The sequence below is a fragment of the Gavialis gangeticus genome, unplaced genomic scaffold (assembly GCF_001723915.1).
Source record: "Gavialis gangeticus isolate Ggan-Ray unplaced genomic scaffold, GavGan_comp1, whole genome shotgun sequence".
Taxonomy (NCBI): Eukaryota; Metazoa; Chordata; order Crocodylia; family Gavialidae; genus Gavialis; species Gavialis gangeticus.
Window position 1 is genome coordinate 16,715,359 of NW_017729031.1, and position 19,661 is coordinate 16,735,019.

General features: G+C 38.4%; 1 protein-coding gene across 1 annotated transcript in view; it reads left to right on the forward strand.

The window, feature by feature from the left end:
• The window catches only part of LRP1B (LDL receptor related protein 1B), a 2,002,088-nt gene that overhangs the window by 1,335,520 nt on the left and 646,907 nt on the right, over positions 1–19,661 (forward strand). The window contains exons 32-34 of the mRNA XM_019522796.1: positions 3,009–3,149; positions 7,655–7,780; positions 9,943–10,074. Of these exons, the coding sequence (XP_019378341.1) occupies positions 3,009–3,149; positions 7,655–7,780; positions 9,943–10,074 (399 nt within the window). The remainder of the gene's footprint in view (positions 1–3,008; positions 3,150–7,654; positions 7,781–9,942; positions 10,075–19,661) is intronic.

Genomic DNA, 19,661 nt, shown 5'->3' on the forward strand with positions numbered 1-19,661 from the left:
GATAATATCGCCTTCTAATGTTGAGGTGGGGGTATAATGTGTAAACTTCATTGTGAATAACATATGTTATAAATGTGTGTGTGGGTGTGTGCACATACATACACACAATTTCTTCTAAAAAATAAGTCTTTTTTAATATTATTTTTCCTTCCCTCCATTGTGTATATGGGTATGAACTTAATGATTTGCTGATACAGCCTATTGCAAGACTTTTTTCTGGTCTAAACTTCCACTGTCATGGCTCTTAAGAAGTCTAAGGCTGACTGATTGCAGATATGATTCTCTGATGAGACCACTCTCACTAATCATTCCCATTGGAGCTGCTAACAGAGGTGGCCTTCTCAAAATGCTCAGTCTTACTGTTTGGGTACAACCTCTCCAGAATGAAAGAGTTGTTGCAAAACCGAATTCCTAGGATAGGTGACAAGTGTTTAAAGAAAAATGGACTCAATGTAATAACAGGAGAAGGGACTTGAACTCCTTTCTCAGTAAAACATTTCCTAAACCAAATATATTTTATTCACGCTGAATATATTCCCTCTGGAGAAAAGGATTGTTTTTATATAGATGAGAAGCTGGCCTTTACCTGAAAGATGATTGCATCATAATTTCTGTTCTTTAAGCAATGATTGTCTAAGTAAAACGTGTAAACAGTCTTAGCAGTGGGGACCAGAACCCAGAAGTTCCCTTTGCCAAGCAAGTCACTTCTGAGGATACACACCTATGGGAGTGGTGTTAGTGATGGTCATCATGTGGGCCTTGTATAGACATTCAGTTTCTCCTGGGAGAGTCACTGCTGTCCTTGGAATAACCACAGGTGTACAGACGTTCAGGTTTTTATCCCCCAAACTAAAAATGGCAGCTGTGGGACAAAATAATTTGGGAATAATTACTAAATCACTCCCAGTTTCTGTACGTGCCATGGCTTCTCTCAGAAGAGAACACAGTCCTCCAGCACCCTTCCTACCCCAGCGAGACGGTGTCTTTTGCTGGACTTTTATAGAACATGCCCACCTCACAATCCTCATGTGCTGCAGGGAAAGACAGGCTGACTGGAGACAGTCTGGGCCAGTTAATCAGGGATGTCCTATGCACTGCTGTCATCTTTTCCTAGGCAGACCAAGGGAGCCTGTAGAGCAGGGTGAGATGTGTGTACAGCTTCCTCTCCCCAACACCTTGTCTGCACACTGCAAACCCTCCATTCTTCAGGCCCCCAGCATTCAAATGTCTGTACATATATGTCAGGGTAAGTTTGTCTTTCAGGAGAACAGACCTAGGAAAATTCTCCCAGATTATTTGAATGTGTGTACATAGCCCATGATTCCTGCATGCAGGAAACCTGTCTAGCTCCATCAAGTTACCAGTCATAGAAGGCTAAGTGAGACGTTCCATGAGTACCCAGCTTACTATATGTTTGCAGCTTGGATTTAAAGTGTTTAAAATTGAAGACAGTCAACTAGATTATGTGCTAAGAAAGGATTAACTTAATTAGTGTCTTCTCAAAAATAGCAGGTATACTTTCATCCTCATGTGGATGAGTGTTACTATATAATATATATATACAAGCATGTGCACACCCCTATACACACAAAGAGAATTTTGAGAACTAAAAGGGATATACAATACAATATGGTACAATACAATCCTTCCTATATGGGCCAAATGGTGTCAAGCAAGTGTCAAGAAAGGCATCAGCAAAATTCCACCATGCAAACACTTCATTTGAACCCTGCATCCTGACCTCCCATGCTTAGTACTGCGAAATTATAATGCTATCTGAGGAATAGATTGTACTCTCATTGATGTTGCTGCTTCTGCCCTTTTCTATCTGAAGTGCCTTCGCTGACTCTCCTACAGGGTCTTCCCTCCATTCCCTGGTGATCATTACCTTTTTTTTACAACCCATTGTTCTATCTATGAATGGCGCTATAAAAGTAAAACAATCAAACAGCAGCAAGAGAAGGAAACAAAGAAATAACCCTCACCATATTTCCTAATTTGAAGCTCTCTAAGTCCTGAGACTAAGATCTCTTAGTATCTCATAAGGAAGTCATGAAAGCCCTGCACCTTGTGATACTTAATTAGATCAGCAAAAGACTGGAGCATCTTTACTGTAAGAACCTTGCCTGAAACTCCAGATGGATAAAATAATCAAATTGGTCTTTTTTAAACTTAAATATTACATGATAGCTGACTATACGAAAAAAATAAGTAATTAAAAAAAAAAGCAGCAATAAATTAGTTAATAAGTTTTGACATGTAGGTGATCCAGTAATCAAATATTTTGAATGCATGGATTTGTGGGGACTAGCAAATTTAAAACTTTTATATGTGGATTCAGAAGTTGTCTTTGTTTGGTTGTTTGCTTGCTTCCCTCTTTTCAAATCTGTCCTAGGCAGTAGTGACAAAATGTTATTAAAATATGCCCACTGTTTTGTAATTCATCTGAAACTTGTTGACAGTCTCTGCCTAATTCCTTGCAAACAGGTGTCCGCATTAAAAAAAAAAAAAAAAAATTACATCATGTTCTTACTAATTTGAACACCTGAGGCTTAAGACTGGAAGCTTGGAGACAACAGAATAAGCCATCCTAACATCTCTACCCTGCCTTATATCTATATGAAGTTATTAAAAATAATGCTTGACTGCCTTATCATGAAGTTTAAACTTTCAGAGTTCTGCAAACAGAGTCCTACGGTTTTCATGAATACTAAACATATATCCTTCACAAGCACTGTGTTTACTTTTAAAATGCTTGGAAACTTCCTATATATAGCAAAGAAGTGAAAGTATGATAAAATATATGGTGTATGGGCATACGTACATATATGCGTGTGCGCGTGTGTATTTATAATGATATTCCTCATACTTTCAGTACTCAGATGTCTTCAAAACTGATGGAGAATTAGAATTTTAATGATAAAAAAAGTTTTATATTTATAGTTATACATTATTCAGTCGGCTTATCCTTTTAATTAAAAAAAAAAACTCTTTAATTTTTTTTACAGATAAAAAACTGTGGTGGGCAGACCAAAACTTAGCTCAGCTGGGTACCTGCAGCAAAAAAGATGGAAGAAATCCAACTGTTCTGCGAAATAAGACTTCTGGGGTTGTACATATGAAAGTGTATGATAAAGCAGCACAGCAAGGTATATTGTATTTTTTTAAATATTATTAGAGTATGTAATTATTCTTCCTTCAATATTAATACTGAATTGTCTATAGAGATAATATAATATTTGGTCTCAGGGTTTACCTAACACAATGTTAAAAATAAAGCCTTGATTCCAGAATATATATGTGTAATGTATTATAGTTTATACTATTTACTTTTGGAAGTTTTCAATTTGATGCAGAGTATGAAAGGAAATTCCTATGAACTATTGAAGTTAGTCAAAACTCAGACACAAATGTAAATACATTTTTTTTGTCTTTTTATTTACCAGTTTCATTTACCCCTGTAGCTGCTGGAAATGTAACTAAATGACATGATATCAGAGAAACAGACATTGATAATCTCATTTATCTTGCTATTTTTAGGTAATTTAATTATTTTGAATCACGTTACTATGGTGTAAATCAGATACAAATGAGAAGAAAAATCAAACGTTTTTATTCTTAATTGGGAAAATGAATTATTAGCATGTTTCTCCAATAAAAGAAAAAAAATAATGTTGTTGAGTACATCGTCGACCAAAAATTTGTAACGTAGAAATACAGGACATCATATTTTTCTTACTGCATATCTTAATTAGAAGCCTGCAGGCCACTTCGCACATATTTTTGATTCCCCTTTAAAAAATATTTTTTTCTCTTGCTTTTTAAATTGTATTTTTTTCTGCATTGGATATCCCATATGATGGAAATACAGGAACATAGGAGGCCCCTTTCAATCCTGGATCTTTGAATCCTCCAAATCAACACTTTAAACTTTCCCACACAACTGGAAGGCATAATTCCTGGAAAATGAAGAACACCCTATAATGTGCCATAGGTAAAATTACAGAAGACTAGTGTACCATAATTACAGGGAAATACATTGGCTAATATATGCTTAGGAGCAGAGGCATAGCGAACTATTTCTGTGCCCTGGGCAGAGCAGGGAGAAATGGCTATGGGGCCTTGGGGGGAGGGAGGGGATTGTGTTGAGCATAGGAGAATATAGTTATGGGGCTAATAGTGTCTTACTGTTGCAGCGCAGGCTTACCCAGAGTCTGGAGACTCCAGCTGCAAAGAGCAGAGGTGAAGTCCTCTCATCATCTGCACTACCCCTCCCCTGTGGGAGACCCTGCTGCTGCAACAACTACAAAATTAACCATTTAAAAACTACCACCAAATTGTATGTAGAACAACACTATAAAAGCTATAATTGTGCATTGGCCAAGAAAGGGTTATCCCAATAGCTGCTCACTGCATAGCAGGGGGATAGGAAGTAAGGATGACAAGGGGACTCCTATCTCCAGGTTGCATGGCTGTAGTCATCAGCCCCTGGGTAAGCCCATGACGAATACAGTCCCCTGATGCCACTCCAGCATCCCCTTGCCTTCGTTCTGGTGCCCTCCTCCTCCCACCTCCCCTGGAGCCTGTGCCCGGCACCAAGTCCTAGTTATATTACTGCTCAGGTGACCTTAAGAAAAGGACCAGAAAGAATTTACCATGCTGTTTTACCATCCATAAATATATCTAGTTCTGTCTTAGTGTGATTCAGATTCTCTGCCCCCACCACTTTGCTTGGAAGACTATTCCAAAGCTTCTCTCCCCTGATAGTTAAAGCTTATCTTCTAATTTTCAATTTGCATTAGAAATTTGTTAAAAGATTTATAAGAAGCTTTCTGTATTCTCTGCATTCTATAATGCAACAGGATTAAGTAGAAAAGCTGTGAATTTGCATCTTTTCTTTCTTAGTGTATTGGTAATATATAAAGTAAAGTAAAAATTGATGGTGGTGTCATACCTGGTTAGAGCTCAGGTAATATAGTGTACAATTAAGGATTGTTTAAAGTCCTACATGAAACTGGAGATGATTAGAGATTAAAATGATTGAAACTTTCCTTCGGGGAGATCACTCCTAACTCTGCTTTTTATTTAGCCATTTCTGTATATCAAGGAATTGATAGAATCCTCAAGGCAGCCACTATTAAGAAAGAATAATGTAAGCTATTTTGGTCCATGATACCCATGATCTCCTTGCTGATGACACTGAAAATGGTCTCCACAATGCAGGTATCTTTTGCACCAACTTTCTCAGTATTGCACAATCTCTTGGTGATTAGACAACTGGAATTATCCTTGCTGTTAACATACTGAGTACATTTATACCGAAGAGTCAATACCATGAGAAATATAGATCACTGTTTCAGTGTCAAGACATTGGAGAGAGCTGATCCGCCTGTGAACTGACTTTAGGCAGAAAGGTATGAGCTAAGACAGAGGCACGATGCGTCTTTGTGTCAGTCCAGGCCCTGAAAAGCATGACTCATGTTTATGTTCACCATGGAGTGATGTTCCTTCCTGTCACTTTCTGATAATAGTTTGGGGGTATTGACCAGTGTCACAGAGTCTCCATTTTTTTTATAATAAATGAGTCTGGGAACTCCAATTAAAGTGAGAGCTATCTAAATACAGGATATCACCAGAGAGGCATTCTAATGTGTCCTTCTGAGGATGAAGCTACTGCTGTACCACTTTGTGAATATGACCATAGTACTCATAAGTAATATTCTGGTTGGGATTTGGGAATGCTGAAAAACTCAGACAGAACATTCCCCCTTTTGAAGAAAAGTATATATTTTCATAAAATCAGCAAAAATGTTCTATTCTCATTGTTTTCTAGAAAGAGGTCATCAGTTAATATTAGCAGTGTTGTTTCAGTCCCATTTTCAGCTTTAAACTAAACAAGTCTGAGATTAATGGCATTGTATCTAGCTAGGAAACATTTAATGTACTTTTCCAACAACTTTTCTATAACCATCCTACTGGGGACCATTAGTCATTCACAGAAATATCCAGTAATGATTCCTTGAACAGAGGTTTTTCTCGGAAAAACCTACAACTCCTATCTTAGGGAGATATTTGTAGTTTCAACTGGCAATTGACAAATGTCATTCTGTTGGTATGAACCTGACAGGACAGAAGGGAACAAGAAAGAGAGACTATGTGTCTGCTTTATTGTGATAGTGGAAAACAGCACAAAAAACAACTTGAAACTCCCCACACCAGGAAACACTTTAATCATATTATTTTGATGATCCTGATTTGATGGGAAATGGCTCCATAGGTGCAGATACCTGACTCAAAAAGTCTTATGCTGTAATTGCTTGGACTAACCCTTAGACATATGCAGTTGGTGCTCTAGACATCTCTTTGCAGTTCATTTGTTGGAAGTCATATGTAAATCAGAAAAAGGTTGAAAGATGTTGGAGAGGGTGTTTAGAGGGAGATTTAGTGTGCTGTTTTGTCTAAGCAAAAAATCATTATAAATTGTACCAAACAACCAATAGACAGTTGAGAATTTGAAACCATAATATTCCCTGAAAGGCATCCAAAATCTCACTAGGTTATTCCAGCTCTTTAGCTGGATCATCATAATATATCTATTGCCTCCAATGTTGAATCTGTTCAAAGAATCAGGAAACAGTTGTGAGTTCAAAATAAAAGTGGCATGTAAGAAGAGGAGGTCTGATTGCACAGTCAAATCCCACCATCTTAATATGCGTTTAGGAGCCAAAATAATTCTTGCTGGGTTTTTGTTGTGTTTTGTTTTTGGTTATTGTACTATCTTATATTTTTGCAGCACATTTGATGCATATCTGTTCATGGTACTTTTCTTTTCTGAAGGGGATTTGTTGAAGTTTGTATCAATTCCTAACACGCTGTGAATATTATTGCAAGTCCTAATATAGTTAAGAGTGGTATAAGCATTAGATATTTAATTAACTTGCTGTGCAAGTTAATAAGTTATTTAAGTTTAGACATTCATTTTTAATTAGTAAACTGTGCCTGGACTCTTCTTGGGGTATTTCAGAGGGACTTCTATCTATGATTACCAGGATAATGTTTGGTATTGACATAGAAAAAATGCAAATTCATGTCTTGGATAAAGAGGTAACCCACAAGGTTATGAACTTGACACAGTATTTGGAGAATCAGGTGTTTTGTTCCCAAGAAAAAATAAGTCAGTAAATTAATACATACTTAATACACGTATTTCTTTAACATTAAATTTAGTCTTAACAATGACTTCCACGTAGCAACATGGCCCAGAGCATTCAACAATGTGAACTTGACATAGTAATATTTTTTTAAATTACCATGTTTTCTTAATTTAAAGTAGACATCCTTCCCTACTCCCTTTTCTGATTATGCCAAAAGAATGTTCTAAGAACAAATTAAGTCAGGGCTAGTTTATTTTAAAGGAACTTTAATGAATTGTACAAGCACAATATGAAATTAACCTGAAGATGTTTGTAATTTCAACATATGCATATCTGTATTCTCAGATAATTCAGATTATCATAATATTATGATTTGATAAAATTATATATAAAACCTAATATCATGTAATAGAACAGCCTAATTTTCAATAGTATGCAGTAAGCTGTATCCAGGAATTGTTTTTCTCCTCTCTTTTTTCTGTCCCCCCATCTTCCTGTAGGTATCAATTCCTGTCAAACCAACAATGGTGGATGTTCCCAACTTTGCTTACCAACATCAGAAACTACTAGAACATGCATGTGTACCGTGGGCTACAATCTTCAAAAAAATCGTATGTCATGTCAAGGTATAAAGCTTTAAAATTCTAATTTTGCTAAGCCAAATGTATGGAAACAATTAAACAGAAAGGAATCATTATTCTTATTATTTTTTGAACTTAAATGAGTAGTGTTACTAATAAAAGTATGGCTAGATTAAAGTGGAAACACAGAGTTATCATTAAGTTAAAGGTTGAACTGCAACTTTGATTTTCATTTCCCTTTTTCATTCCCTTGTTTCTCCTTTTTCAAACAGATTTATCTTGGCTATAAATAAATAAATAATAAATAAATGCTAGGAAACATGTATATCTCTTTCTTTTCAAACAAAGATGCACTGACAAAGTATGAAGGGCTCATAACAGCTCTTTTTTTGCTTTTCATGTCTCTTGGATTGCTCTATATATTTGGTTGGGGTTTAAGAGGAATATATCTTTTTTTCCTACTCATGTTGTCACAGGATATGAAAAAGTAATGTTTTGGAAACTTAACAGAGGCAAATTTAAAAGAAACGGGTATTCATAAGGGTTACAATTATTATTTTAACCCTAAACTCCAGAAAGGGTTCTACCTCCAGAATATGTCGCAGTTGAAGGATTCTCCCCCATCCACCTCCCCTCCCCGCAATTTCTTGAAACGATTTCAAATTAAATACTTTGGAAGCTCTCCCAACATTTGGATCTTTGGGGCATTTGTACACGTTTGTGCCACAGCACCAGGCTCTTTTAAAAGTGCTGCGGCGCATACAGTTGTATAAGTGGCGAAATGCAGGTCAGCTCTGAGAAAATGGTGGAGGTGTGCTTTTGAACTAAAACACATTGGAGCTTTAGTCAGAGAAGCCCCACTGGCATTTTGAAGCACAGACATGCTGAATACAAGAGACACAGAGGCTGCTTCCAGCTGACTTGATAAATTGACTCTGCTCTGACGTGCTAATTAGCACGTGTCAGACTAGACATCCAGCACATGTATAGGTGCCCAGAATTTTTAATTACACAATCAACATACAGTTTTTCTGTATGATCCCTGGCTCATTCATTGAATAGGATAAACACAGAAGGATGCAGTATTGAGGCTGAATGAACAAGGTTAAATACGGTGTTTCGTAATCCCTCAGTGCTTTAAAATGAACCGTAATTAAGCAAAAGATGACTCCCTAAAACATTATTTTCTTAACCTTGATTTTGCATGCGTACCATAATATGCATATAATATATCATATTATATACATGCATGAATATATTATAACTATCAAATTAAAATATTTAAAGTAGGTGAGGTTTAAAAAGAAAAACATCTTATTTGGCATACACCAAAGGATAAAGAGGGCACTATGTTTGCAAGGTTGGGGTTGATATCCTGGGTAGCAGTGAACCCAAATATGAATCTGGTGTCATAATGGATTACTGAGTGAACATGATTTTACAGTGTAAAGCTGTTAATAGAAGAGGGAGTAATATCATCCTTGGATACATAATCATGGGAATCTTAAATAGGTGTAGAGATGTATCCATTTGGCACTGGTGTGAATGGTACTGTGCATAATTCCAATATCCACAATTCAGGGAGGATGTTAAAATATGAAGAAGGTTCAGGGAAAAGCCATGAGAATGACTGACTAAAATATGCCTTTCAAGGAAGCATCCATTAGGCTCAATCTGTTCAATTTAGCAAAGAAGCTGGTTAAGATATGATTTTGTTATACTCAATGAACATCTTCGTTGTGAACAGAACTTTAATATTAGTGGGGAGGAGGGATCTTTAGTCCATTTGAGGAAGGCATCAGTGGAAACAAAATACATTCACAGGAGAAATAAGTCACCCGAACAGTGAGGACAACTAAACAGTAGGGCAACTTACTAAGGATGGCTGATGGATTTACCATGACTAGTAATGTTTTAACCAAGAGGGGATTATTTTTCAATCAGGACTTGGTTTCAAGAAAGAATACAGGAAGTCTATAAAGTGACATGAGGTCATTAGATTGTTCTTTGGTGTCTTATAATTTGTATGTTTGCTTATGTAGAAAGCAAGAAAACAATGCAGTGATGCTTAACGGGCAACAGATAAACTTCTAAAGAAATCTAGATGTATGAGTTTTATTTAAGTATTTGAGTGCCTATATTGTGCACAGCATTGTATGTTAACCTATAATGACTTAATTTTGTTTCCATTATTTATTTTCCCTCAGGTATTGAATCATTTCTTATGTATTCTGTTCATGAAGGAATTAGAGGAATTCCTCTTGATCCAAATGACAAAACAGATGCCTTAATGCCTATATCTGGAACTTCATTTGCTGTGGGTGTCGATTTCCATGCAGGTAAATAAATATCATGTACCTGTATCTTACATAAAACCTAAAATCCTAGTTTTCTTCAAAACTTCTAAGTTTGAAGGCTGTGGGAACTTTGCTTTCTGTAAGTCACACTTTGTAAAAAGAGGGATTAATGCTCATTAAAACATTAGAGCTTTTTTTTTTCAAATTGTAATTCTGTGATTTTTTTCCCCAAAAGTAACTGAATCATTATAGCCCACTTTTAATTTATGTTTGTAACTTTATGACTAATAATGAAACACAATAAATGTGTTGTGTGGAAGAAGGGACATTTAAAAGATAGCAAATTAAGGAATAAAAATAAGAAAGAAAAAATTAGAAAATCTGCTAGGAACATCATGCTGGATGTAGAGATCAATCAATACATGCTATACCCTGGTTTGTATGCAATCTGATATTCTATGTTTGCAAAATTGATTATGTACACAGAAAACATATGTGGTAACATCTTTTCCTAGCTTTGTTCCTTTGAAACTAAGCCAGAGGTTGTGTTTTCTGTGTATATTGGGCAGTCCTTAGCATTCTTAGACCTAGTGTAGCTGGTGTCCTTGGAGGTTGTTGCTGGTTCTGGTTTGAGGGAGTTGGTGTAGGGTTGGGATGCTTGATGGATGTGCATGGGTTGAGAGTCTAGGAACACGTAATGTCTTGAATCAACTTTATTTACTAATTGAATCATGATGTAAAAATGGAAGGCCTGATTTACACACATTTAGAAGGATAATTGCATATGTGATTTTCTTTTTTGTTTGCTCATTTGATTTAGTTGCATAAACTTGCTTCAGTGGTAACAATAAAAAATATTCAGAATATTAAAGCATGGTTCTAAAAGAATGAAGACAGGTCATAGGAATTACTTTGCATCTTGATCCTCATGCAGGTTAGGAGCTGGTTTTCATTAGAAAGAATTCTCTTTTCAAACTTTGTAATAGTCAATGTAAAATTAATAGACGATATTCTGAAAGGATAAGTGAAGATAGCAATTTTGGGCTTCTTGGGAGGGTGGGATTTGAAGAAAACAAAATGAGGGTGATGTCTATAAACTTGCATAATAATCAGGTACTGCACAGGAAACATGCATATAGTTGACAGTGACAAATGTATTGTAAAATGTTAATGTTAATCTTCTGTACAAGTGAAATCACAGGGGGACACTGCATCATGAAAAGTTAAAATGTAGCTCTGTGCTGCCTGATAGTTAAAAAAGCAGTTGCTTTTTTTCTCACGTTGGCAACCTTTTTGGATTCTCTGAATCAGTTCCTAAGATGAGTGATCATCAAATATATTTTCTGTTTCTTTGTTTGTTTCAGAAGCTAAATGTGGTTATTTTCAGGTTATTGTCTTGCTTTTCTTATTTTTTTATTTATTTTTATTTGCATTTGCTCTGAAGAGAAAGAAGGAAACGAGGCATGGAAATTACAATTTTTTGAGTACATTTTGACTATTAATTCTTGTTTCCTGGTGGATCACTGTCTTGTTACTAAGCATCAAGCCTATATGGTTCTAAGAGAGCCTGTATGTACGGTCCTATGTATGACCATAAACTGCATCTGACTGGAGGGTCTTGTGCCAACATGGAGGGGCTACTTGTGGCAGGGTAGCTCTTATAGAAAAATACCACAATGTTGCAATTTCCAGAGTAAGATGAGTATAGGGCATCTCAAAACTGTAGCCCCCCCTGCCTTATGGATACCCCTTGATTGGAGAAAGGTTAAGGGACCTCACCCTGACAGAAACACACCATCGCTGAGGCATTAGGCAGTCAGCAGTTGTTCTTATCTCTTACTCTCTGGCAGAAGTTACAACCATCAAAGCACTGAACAACTGGACTTGTTCTGGCCTTTGGATTCTGTCTCAGAGGTCTAAAGGCGGGGGGGCGGGGTAGGTATTGGACACCTTTCCATACTCATGCCTAGGCATATGCATCAAAAGTCTTGGTGTAATGATCACAGGATACAATACAAGTGGATTCATTAGGCACATGACTAGACCCTTTACAAGTACACCATGATCTGGAGGATCAATGGCTGCCTATACTACAAGGAAATGTATGTCGGATATTAGGACGAACTTGCTAAATATGAAGGTAAAAGGTACTTAAGACAGGACACCATACCAGTCTTCAAATAGTTGAAGAGCTGCTATAAAGAAGAGGGAAAACACCTTTTATCTTTTGCTGCAAAGAAGGAGGACGTTGTCCATTGGCTTAAAGTTGCAGGAAAACAGACTCAGATTGGATATTAGATATTAATTACTTCTTCACTGTTAGAACAGTGAAGTGGTAGAATAGACTGTCTGGGGAGGTGGTGGACTCTCCACTGCTAAAGGTGTTCAGGAAGAAGTTGGACAGCCACTGCTCAGAGATGATCTAGGCATAGCTATGCTTATATTGTAATCTGAATGTCTCCCGTGCCACCTCTCTACCCCACTCCACCCCCTGCTGTACATGTGTCACTTTTTTAAGCCCTCCTCAGAGGCATTGGGTGTTGGCAGAAGCCAGCTGTGGACTTTGACTGGGGTGTGCCAATACTCCTGCTGTGACTTAAAGCTGGAGATTCCTGGCTAGAGTTTTGTCCCTCCACTTAGGGACAGACTGATTGCTATATTTGGGGTCTGGAAGGACTTTTACCCCATAGTCAGATTGGTATGTATTGTGGGGTTTTTTGCCTTCCTTCCTAGTGGGAGATGTGGATCCTATTCTTGGGATCTCTTGAGTGTATATTAACAATCTCTTACAGAAGCAGGGTGGTGTCTGCTGTGGTCCTCCTGGTTTACTGTTAGCAGGGTGTTATGTCTCGTGTTGTGTTTAGCTTGATTATAGTTTTATTAAAAGGTTAGATTATGGATTTGTATAGGATGGTTTGGATAGGGATGACCCTCCTCCCCTCAGGCAAGGTGTTGGGCTAGAGATCCTATGGAGCCTTACTTAACTTGCAGCCCTGCTTCTCTATGTTTCTGTAATTGATCCCTTATTTGGATTAGTTTAGATGTTCCAAACCAATGCCTTAAGCAGGAGCCTTGATTAGATGACCTCCTGAGATCCCTGATATACATATATGCCCTATACATATGCACATACCTTCCCATGCTGGGTATATGTATATTAACTACACCTGGGTATGCACCTTTTCCCTCTCTCCCCCTTCCCCCATACTGGGTATATGTATATTATCTATATCTGGGGGCAGAGAGGATAAGTTTGTCTCTAATGACCACTTGTTTCTATATTATTAAGAAAAAATCATGCCAGTATTTATTAACTGAGGAAGAATTTTTGGTACCAGTGAATAAGTTGAAGGTCTAGGAAGACAAAGTGACTTAAATCAATTTTAAATACTGATTGAATCACAATGTAAAAATAGAGGGCTTGATTTACACACACTTAGGAAGTTTGGTAAACTTAGTCACAGGAATAATCCTGTTCATATTAGTTGAATGTATGTTCTTTACTTCTTATCTTGGCATAATTTCAGGAGAGTAAGTAAAATGCATTTTTACTGCAAAATATAGTTTGCAGTAGTTGGAAAATAAGGGATATGACCTATGTTACATCAAAGAATCACCAAGAAATAGAGCTATAAGGGACCTCAGGAGGTCATCTTATCAAACTGCATGCTCAGGGCAGGAATACTTCTGCCTAGCCTTTCATAGTTAGAAAGTTCTTCCTAATATCCAACCAAATTTTCTGTAATTTTAAGACCATTATTTAACCTGTCTTCTGTGAATACAGAAAATAGTTTATTGCTATCATTTTTACAACAATCCTTCATATATTTGAGATGTAGTGCCCAAAAGTAATCCAAATACTGTAGCTAAGGTCTCACCAGCAGTGAATAGAGGGCACTTACACGCATGTAGGGCGGCTGCTCGAACACTCTGTAAATCCAGTGCATTGGAGCAGACTTGATTAATTGAGTCTGCTGGAACGCGGAAATTAACATGCTCCAGCAGCCTCCAGCATCATGTGTATCAACATCCCTATGCTGAAAAATGGCAGTGGGGCGCTTTGAACTAAAGCTCCTCGAACGATCTTTAGTTCAAAGGACCCTGCCACCATTTTTTCAGTGTGGGGATGCTGATACATGTGATAATCATGTGCTTTTAATTAGAGCAGCTCACTAATTAAAGTGCTCCCCTGTGCCTCCCGGAGCACATCTGTAAATACCCTTAGTGACTTGTAAGTGACATTCCTGTTAATACAAAAAAATTAATTTCAGACAAGTTTTGGCTTTTTCTGGCAACACTAGCACAGTGTTGACATTCAGCTTGCAGTGCAGAATAGCCTCCAGGTTCTTTTATGTCATAGTCAACCCAGTAATTTCCTAATTTGTACTGTATGTTTGATTGTTTTGGCCTAAATGCCTTTCACTCTTTGTTACTGAAATTCATCTGATTAATTTCAGACAATTTCTACAACGTATGAAGGATATTTTGAGTCCTCATTTTATCCTCCCAAATGTCTGAATTTTATCCTCCAAAATATCCACCCAGTTTGGTGTTGCCTGAATATGTACTAAGCATGCTCTCCACACCATCTTCCAAGTGATTAATGAAGGCAAAGACAGCTAGAGAACCCTACTTGAACCTGCCTAACCTCCTCTCAGTTAGACCTCCAGTTGCTGATGGCTATTCTTTGAGCATAATGATCCAACCAGTTTTGCAACCATATCATCTAGACAGTATTTCCTAACCTTATGAGAAGGTTATTAACTGATTTGGAGATTCTCCTACAAATCAGATTTTCTGTAGGAGGATGCTGTTATAGACTCTTTCCTAAATTGGCCCTGTTTGCTTTTCTAATGAAGTGTCCTTCCTGTTTTGATGATCACGTCACAAAGGATTAAATGTCTTTGTGTATCCTTATCTTCAGGTGTAAAGCACCACTATTTGCCACCTGTTTCTCAGGAGTGGTTACCATTCTACCGTCTGTACCTCCTGCTGTGGACAGAATTGGGATGGCTCTGTAATTCACCAGTTTTAAAACAAAAAAACAAAAATACCAAAAAACCCAGCTTGTATAGTCCCTTTATTCCTGTATGACTAGAAAATCTTTAGGTGGAGACTGCTTTATGCTTCCCTGGGGAGGAATCCAGTCTCTGTAGTGCCTTTGGAGTACAGAAAATTATACACCAGTAATTCAGCCTTTCACATTATTTTAATTAATTGAACTTTTATTTACCCACTCACCTACTCTGTAACAGCGTGTTCTTTTCCTATCATTTTCTTGGTGCTGATAGCTCACGGTCAGTTTTATACTCTTGTAACAAGAATTCATTCTCTTTGCTTTGAATCAAGAATTCAATGAATCTTTCTCATTTACAGCACATGCTCTGTGAGTAAAATCAGTGTGACATCTTTTTAAGCCAATTTCACTTATAATTTGGGGGGGAAAGTTTGCTTTCTGTTTATTTAGGCTTAGAAGTGTTTGGCATGTGCCCATTTGCAGAAGTGGTGCTTCTCTGAGCCTGCTATTATCTTATCTCGTTGCATTCCTGCTTCTTCCAGCACCACTGACCAATTGAGCCTGCAATATTAAACTTGAAAATCTCAGGATGGAATAGAAACCCTAGTGTAGGTTTCTCTGCACTTTACAACTAGCAACCATCAGAGGGAGCATCACTGGACTCTGAAAAGTGTACAAGGAGCTGTCAGGGCAGCAAGGGAACCTCAAAAAGGCCTGTCACCAAAATCTTTCATGAATTGCAGGAAATGATGGTCAGGAAGAACAGGTCTTGGCACTCGGTCTCTGCCTGTACGAATCCGTTTCAGTAGTGATATGTGTCCAACCACCAGTGCTGGCAGCTACTTTGGTACTAATTGCTGCTCAGCTAAGTTTGTATATACTCGCACTGCAACCACCTACCACCCAGCTCTGGCATCACTTGGTTATCTCTGGAACCACAAGTTCTGTTGAGACTTCCACTAATTCTTATAAGGAACGGCTTCTTTTCACGAAGATTACATTATGTTTCTGTTTTGTTTTTAGAATAAAAGAGCAATAACATAGGGTTTCCCCTGCTAATAGTCTCATATTTTTCAGGTTATGTACACATCTAGGATTCACTTTTATGAGGAAAGTAGATGCACACATAGAAAAGAGTTGCTGTGGGCATTTTCAAGGCACTCTTCATCTTATCAACATTACCCACTTTGTCTATATTTGACTCCAGGGCATATTCTATGTGACATGAGATTATCTTTGTTGCATAGTGGACCTAGCTGTATGTTACTATTCCAAGAAGAAAGCCTTACCAGCTCCTACAGAAATGCAGCCATAATGAGATAAAGGTATGTTTTGGAAAAAGCCTTTACCCTCATCCTCCTTCCCAAAGGAGGGCCTTGTTACATGGTAATTTTGGGAGGTTCCTGGAGCTCTTCTCACCCAGATTGTCCTCACGTGAACACTTGAACTGGTTTTAAACTCTTGTTATGCCACTCCAGGGCAGGATTATCTCTAATCCATGTTACCCAGTTCATGTTACAACATAAGCGACTGGTGTGCCACCTTAGTCAGGGGGGACACGTGCCCCCCAGTGACCAGTCAGTGACCACATCCAATCTTGCTGACCGGGGGGGGAGGTCCCCCGTGGCTGATCACTGAAGTTGCCACTGTGTTACACTAACATGTAGCTACTCTAGGCTAAGTCTTAATGTAAACATCCCACCTGTCCCCCCTCACCACTGGCCTAGATTGGGCTCACTGCCCTCCCCAGCACCTCAGATCCCTGCTCACTGCTCCCATGCCCTTGTCCACCTCTTGCTCGTGGCTGCCTACACTGCCTGTCCCAAGGCAGCAAGCAGGGAAAGATTAACCTGCCAGGCCAGCTGCTGTTGCTGCTGCTGTCTGGGCCAGAGGAGCAGCAGCTGGGCAGCTATGCAGGCAGGTTACTTCTTCCCTGTTTTCTTCCCTGGAAGAGACAGCATGGGCAGCCACAAATAGAGTAATGCTCTAAGGGCAGGGGAAGGCAGGAGGTAGGGGGGAACCCTGGGAGGGGGACAGGGGTAGGGAGAGGGAGCTGGGGGATCCCCAGGGTGCAAGGAGGAAGCCTGGAATGGTGGCGGGGGAGGGGGTGTTCTTACCTTTTAGTCCTTCAGGTCCCTGCTGGCCTGAAGCGTCATTGCTGCACACTGGAGCTAGCACTAACAATGATCAACATTTGTGCAGCTCACGATGTAAAATGTAACAAAGCCTTGAGACAGTGGCCAGGGAATTCACATCTCTTATCCCCAAAGATCAGATTTGTCTACGATCTGAAGAAAAGAGTAACCTCAAAATTTGGGATTTAGAACGACTTGCCTGTACTGTGATGATGTCGTTGGATCCAAATGTCATGGAGTGCTCTCCATTAGAGTTTGCATGCTTAGGACTGCTGCAGCCATGTCTGGTCTCTGAGAGTACCCCTTGAGGCCAGCCCAGGATTAGCTTTTAGGGCAAAGGGAAGCCTGAGATCCTTTCGTCTGTGAAGCCCTGGCCTTTTGGCCCCTCAGCTTCTATGGTTCTCCATGACCCGGACTCAAGGAGCCAGTTCCAGTTCTAGTTCCTCCTGACTTCGGCTCCTGTTGGGGTGATGCCATGCAACCCACAATTCACAGCAAAGCAGTTGAGACATATATTGGTGCAAAGGCCAACCAGCCAGAAGGTTCTTTATTTTCTCCACAGAGATTAAGCAGTCCCTCCATTTCCCATCCAGCCTGAATAGCCTTGAGCACTTCCAAATATACTCAGCTGTTTCTTTTAGAGTCTCTCCAGCTCCTCAAAGCTTTTCCATTGCTTTCAGTCCCTGAGACCTTTCTGACCAGGAGCTGCCAGGCTGGCTTGTTTCTAGCTTGTTCTCCCACTGTCATGCTTATCTCCTCTCCACACTTTCTAGTTGTTGGGCATCTCAAGTTCATGGATATGTCAGCAAAGCCATCAGACTTTGCTACTGCTACAGGCATATCTTTGTCCCCTCCTGGACATACCTAGCCCTAACACTCAACCCTTTGTGCCCGCGTACAGCATCATACCAATGCACCTGTATGACTACTAGGTCAGGAGCTTGTGCGTGCAGAGCCAGAGTGGAATGTGTTAGTACAGCAAGGTACCACTTATATTGTTTTATGAGGGCTTTGTCACTAGACTAATAGGTGTGGGCAATAATGTGGGTTTGTCATTGCCTTTATTGGTCACGACAGTACACATATAGAAGCTAGAAATGTGACAAGCCAGGGTTGTTGGAGTCCTAATATGGTATGTTTTGAATGTGTGCCCACTAAGATGCTCCATCTGCTTTACCTCCTGTCTTTATAAACTTAAAAGAGAATACATTACTATTCATCTTTAAAAAAAAAAAAAGATGGTAAATTGGATTATAAAGGATTGTAACAAATGTGAGAGCTCATATAGCAACTAAAAATAAAAAAAGAATGTGGACTAAAGATACTGTGCAAGGTAACAGGCTTTACACTGGAAACAAAAAATACAAGGATTATGTTCAATAAATAGTTCCCTGAATACTTGAGAAAATGTAAATGATCCTTTTGCTAGCCTTAGAGCATCTTTGAGCATAGAAAATCCAATTTAGTTTATAACTGTTTACTGCAAATTTCGTTCAGGTACAAAAATCTAGGCAAGTTAAGCATGTATTTAAAACTTGATAAAAGTATTCTGAAGGAAATATTCATTAACTAAGGTTTAATAATAGTGTACCTTTAGGGGATTAAGTTATACTTCATCTTTCAAGCCTGCAGATTTTATTTACACAGAAGCCTATAGCTTTCGGTGATTTATTGCTCTAAAAAAATAACTCATTAACAGTTGTATTGATTTGTCTTCTGCAAAATGAAAGACACAAATATAATCTGTGAGTAATATGAAGCACCTATAACATTTGGAATTTAAAACAATCATTTCTTTATTAAATGACAAAAAGCTTTAAGTTATCACAATCTTTCTACCTATTTCGAAGTCATTTGGGCTGCAGAAGGTCATGTTACTGACTCTGGCAGTAATATCTACCTAGTCAGAAGATATTCAGTCAGCTGTGCTAAGCTAAAGAGTAGGGCTAGGGGAATGAAATCTTTGCTAGCTGTAGAGATGAAAATAGAAGATTTATTTATGGTATTCTCTGCACATTCATGATTTTGGGACATAACGTCTGTGGTTCTTTCTAAAAGCATAGTGCCTCATGAATTGTTACTGCAACAAGGAGCATTGCAGACTGCAGAACAGGTAGTGACCAGAGTAAAGCCTCAGGAATTTCCTTTTCTGAGGAAGTATGCAAGTTTTGCTACCATTCTTTTTTATTCAAACACTGGATAATTTATGTGTGATAAATGTGAGACTTTCCTACCGTCCCTCACTTGTCTATTACAGACTGAAAGAGCTCCTACTTTCTTTGTAACGCTGAGCTTCCTGGCTAGTGTTTTTTAATTCTTTAAGGGCTGGGAAGCAGTTGTTTATTATGTCATCTTTTAGTTTCAGTTATTTTGTTCCTCCTCCTTGTTAACTTTATATTTATCAAGCAAATGTTTTATTTAATATGGAGGTTCAAGACAGAAAATAATTCTGGCACACATCCAGGAGGGGACAGCAG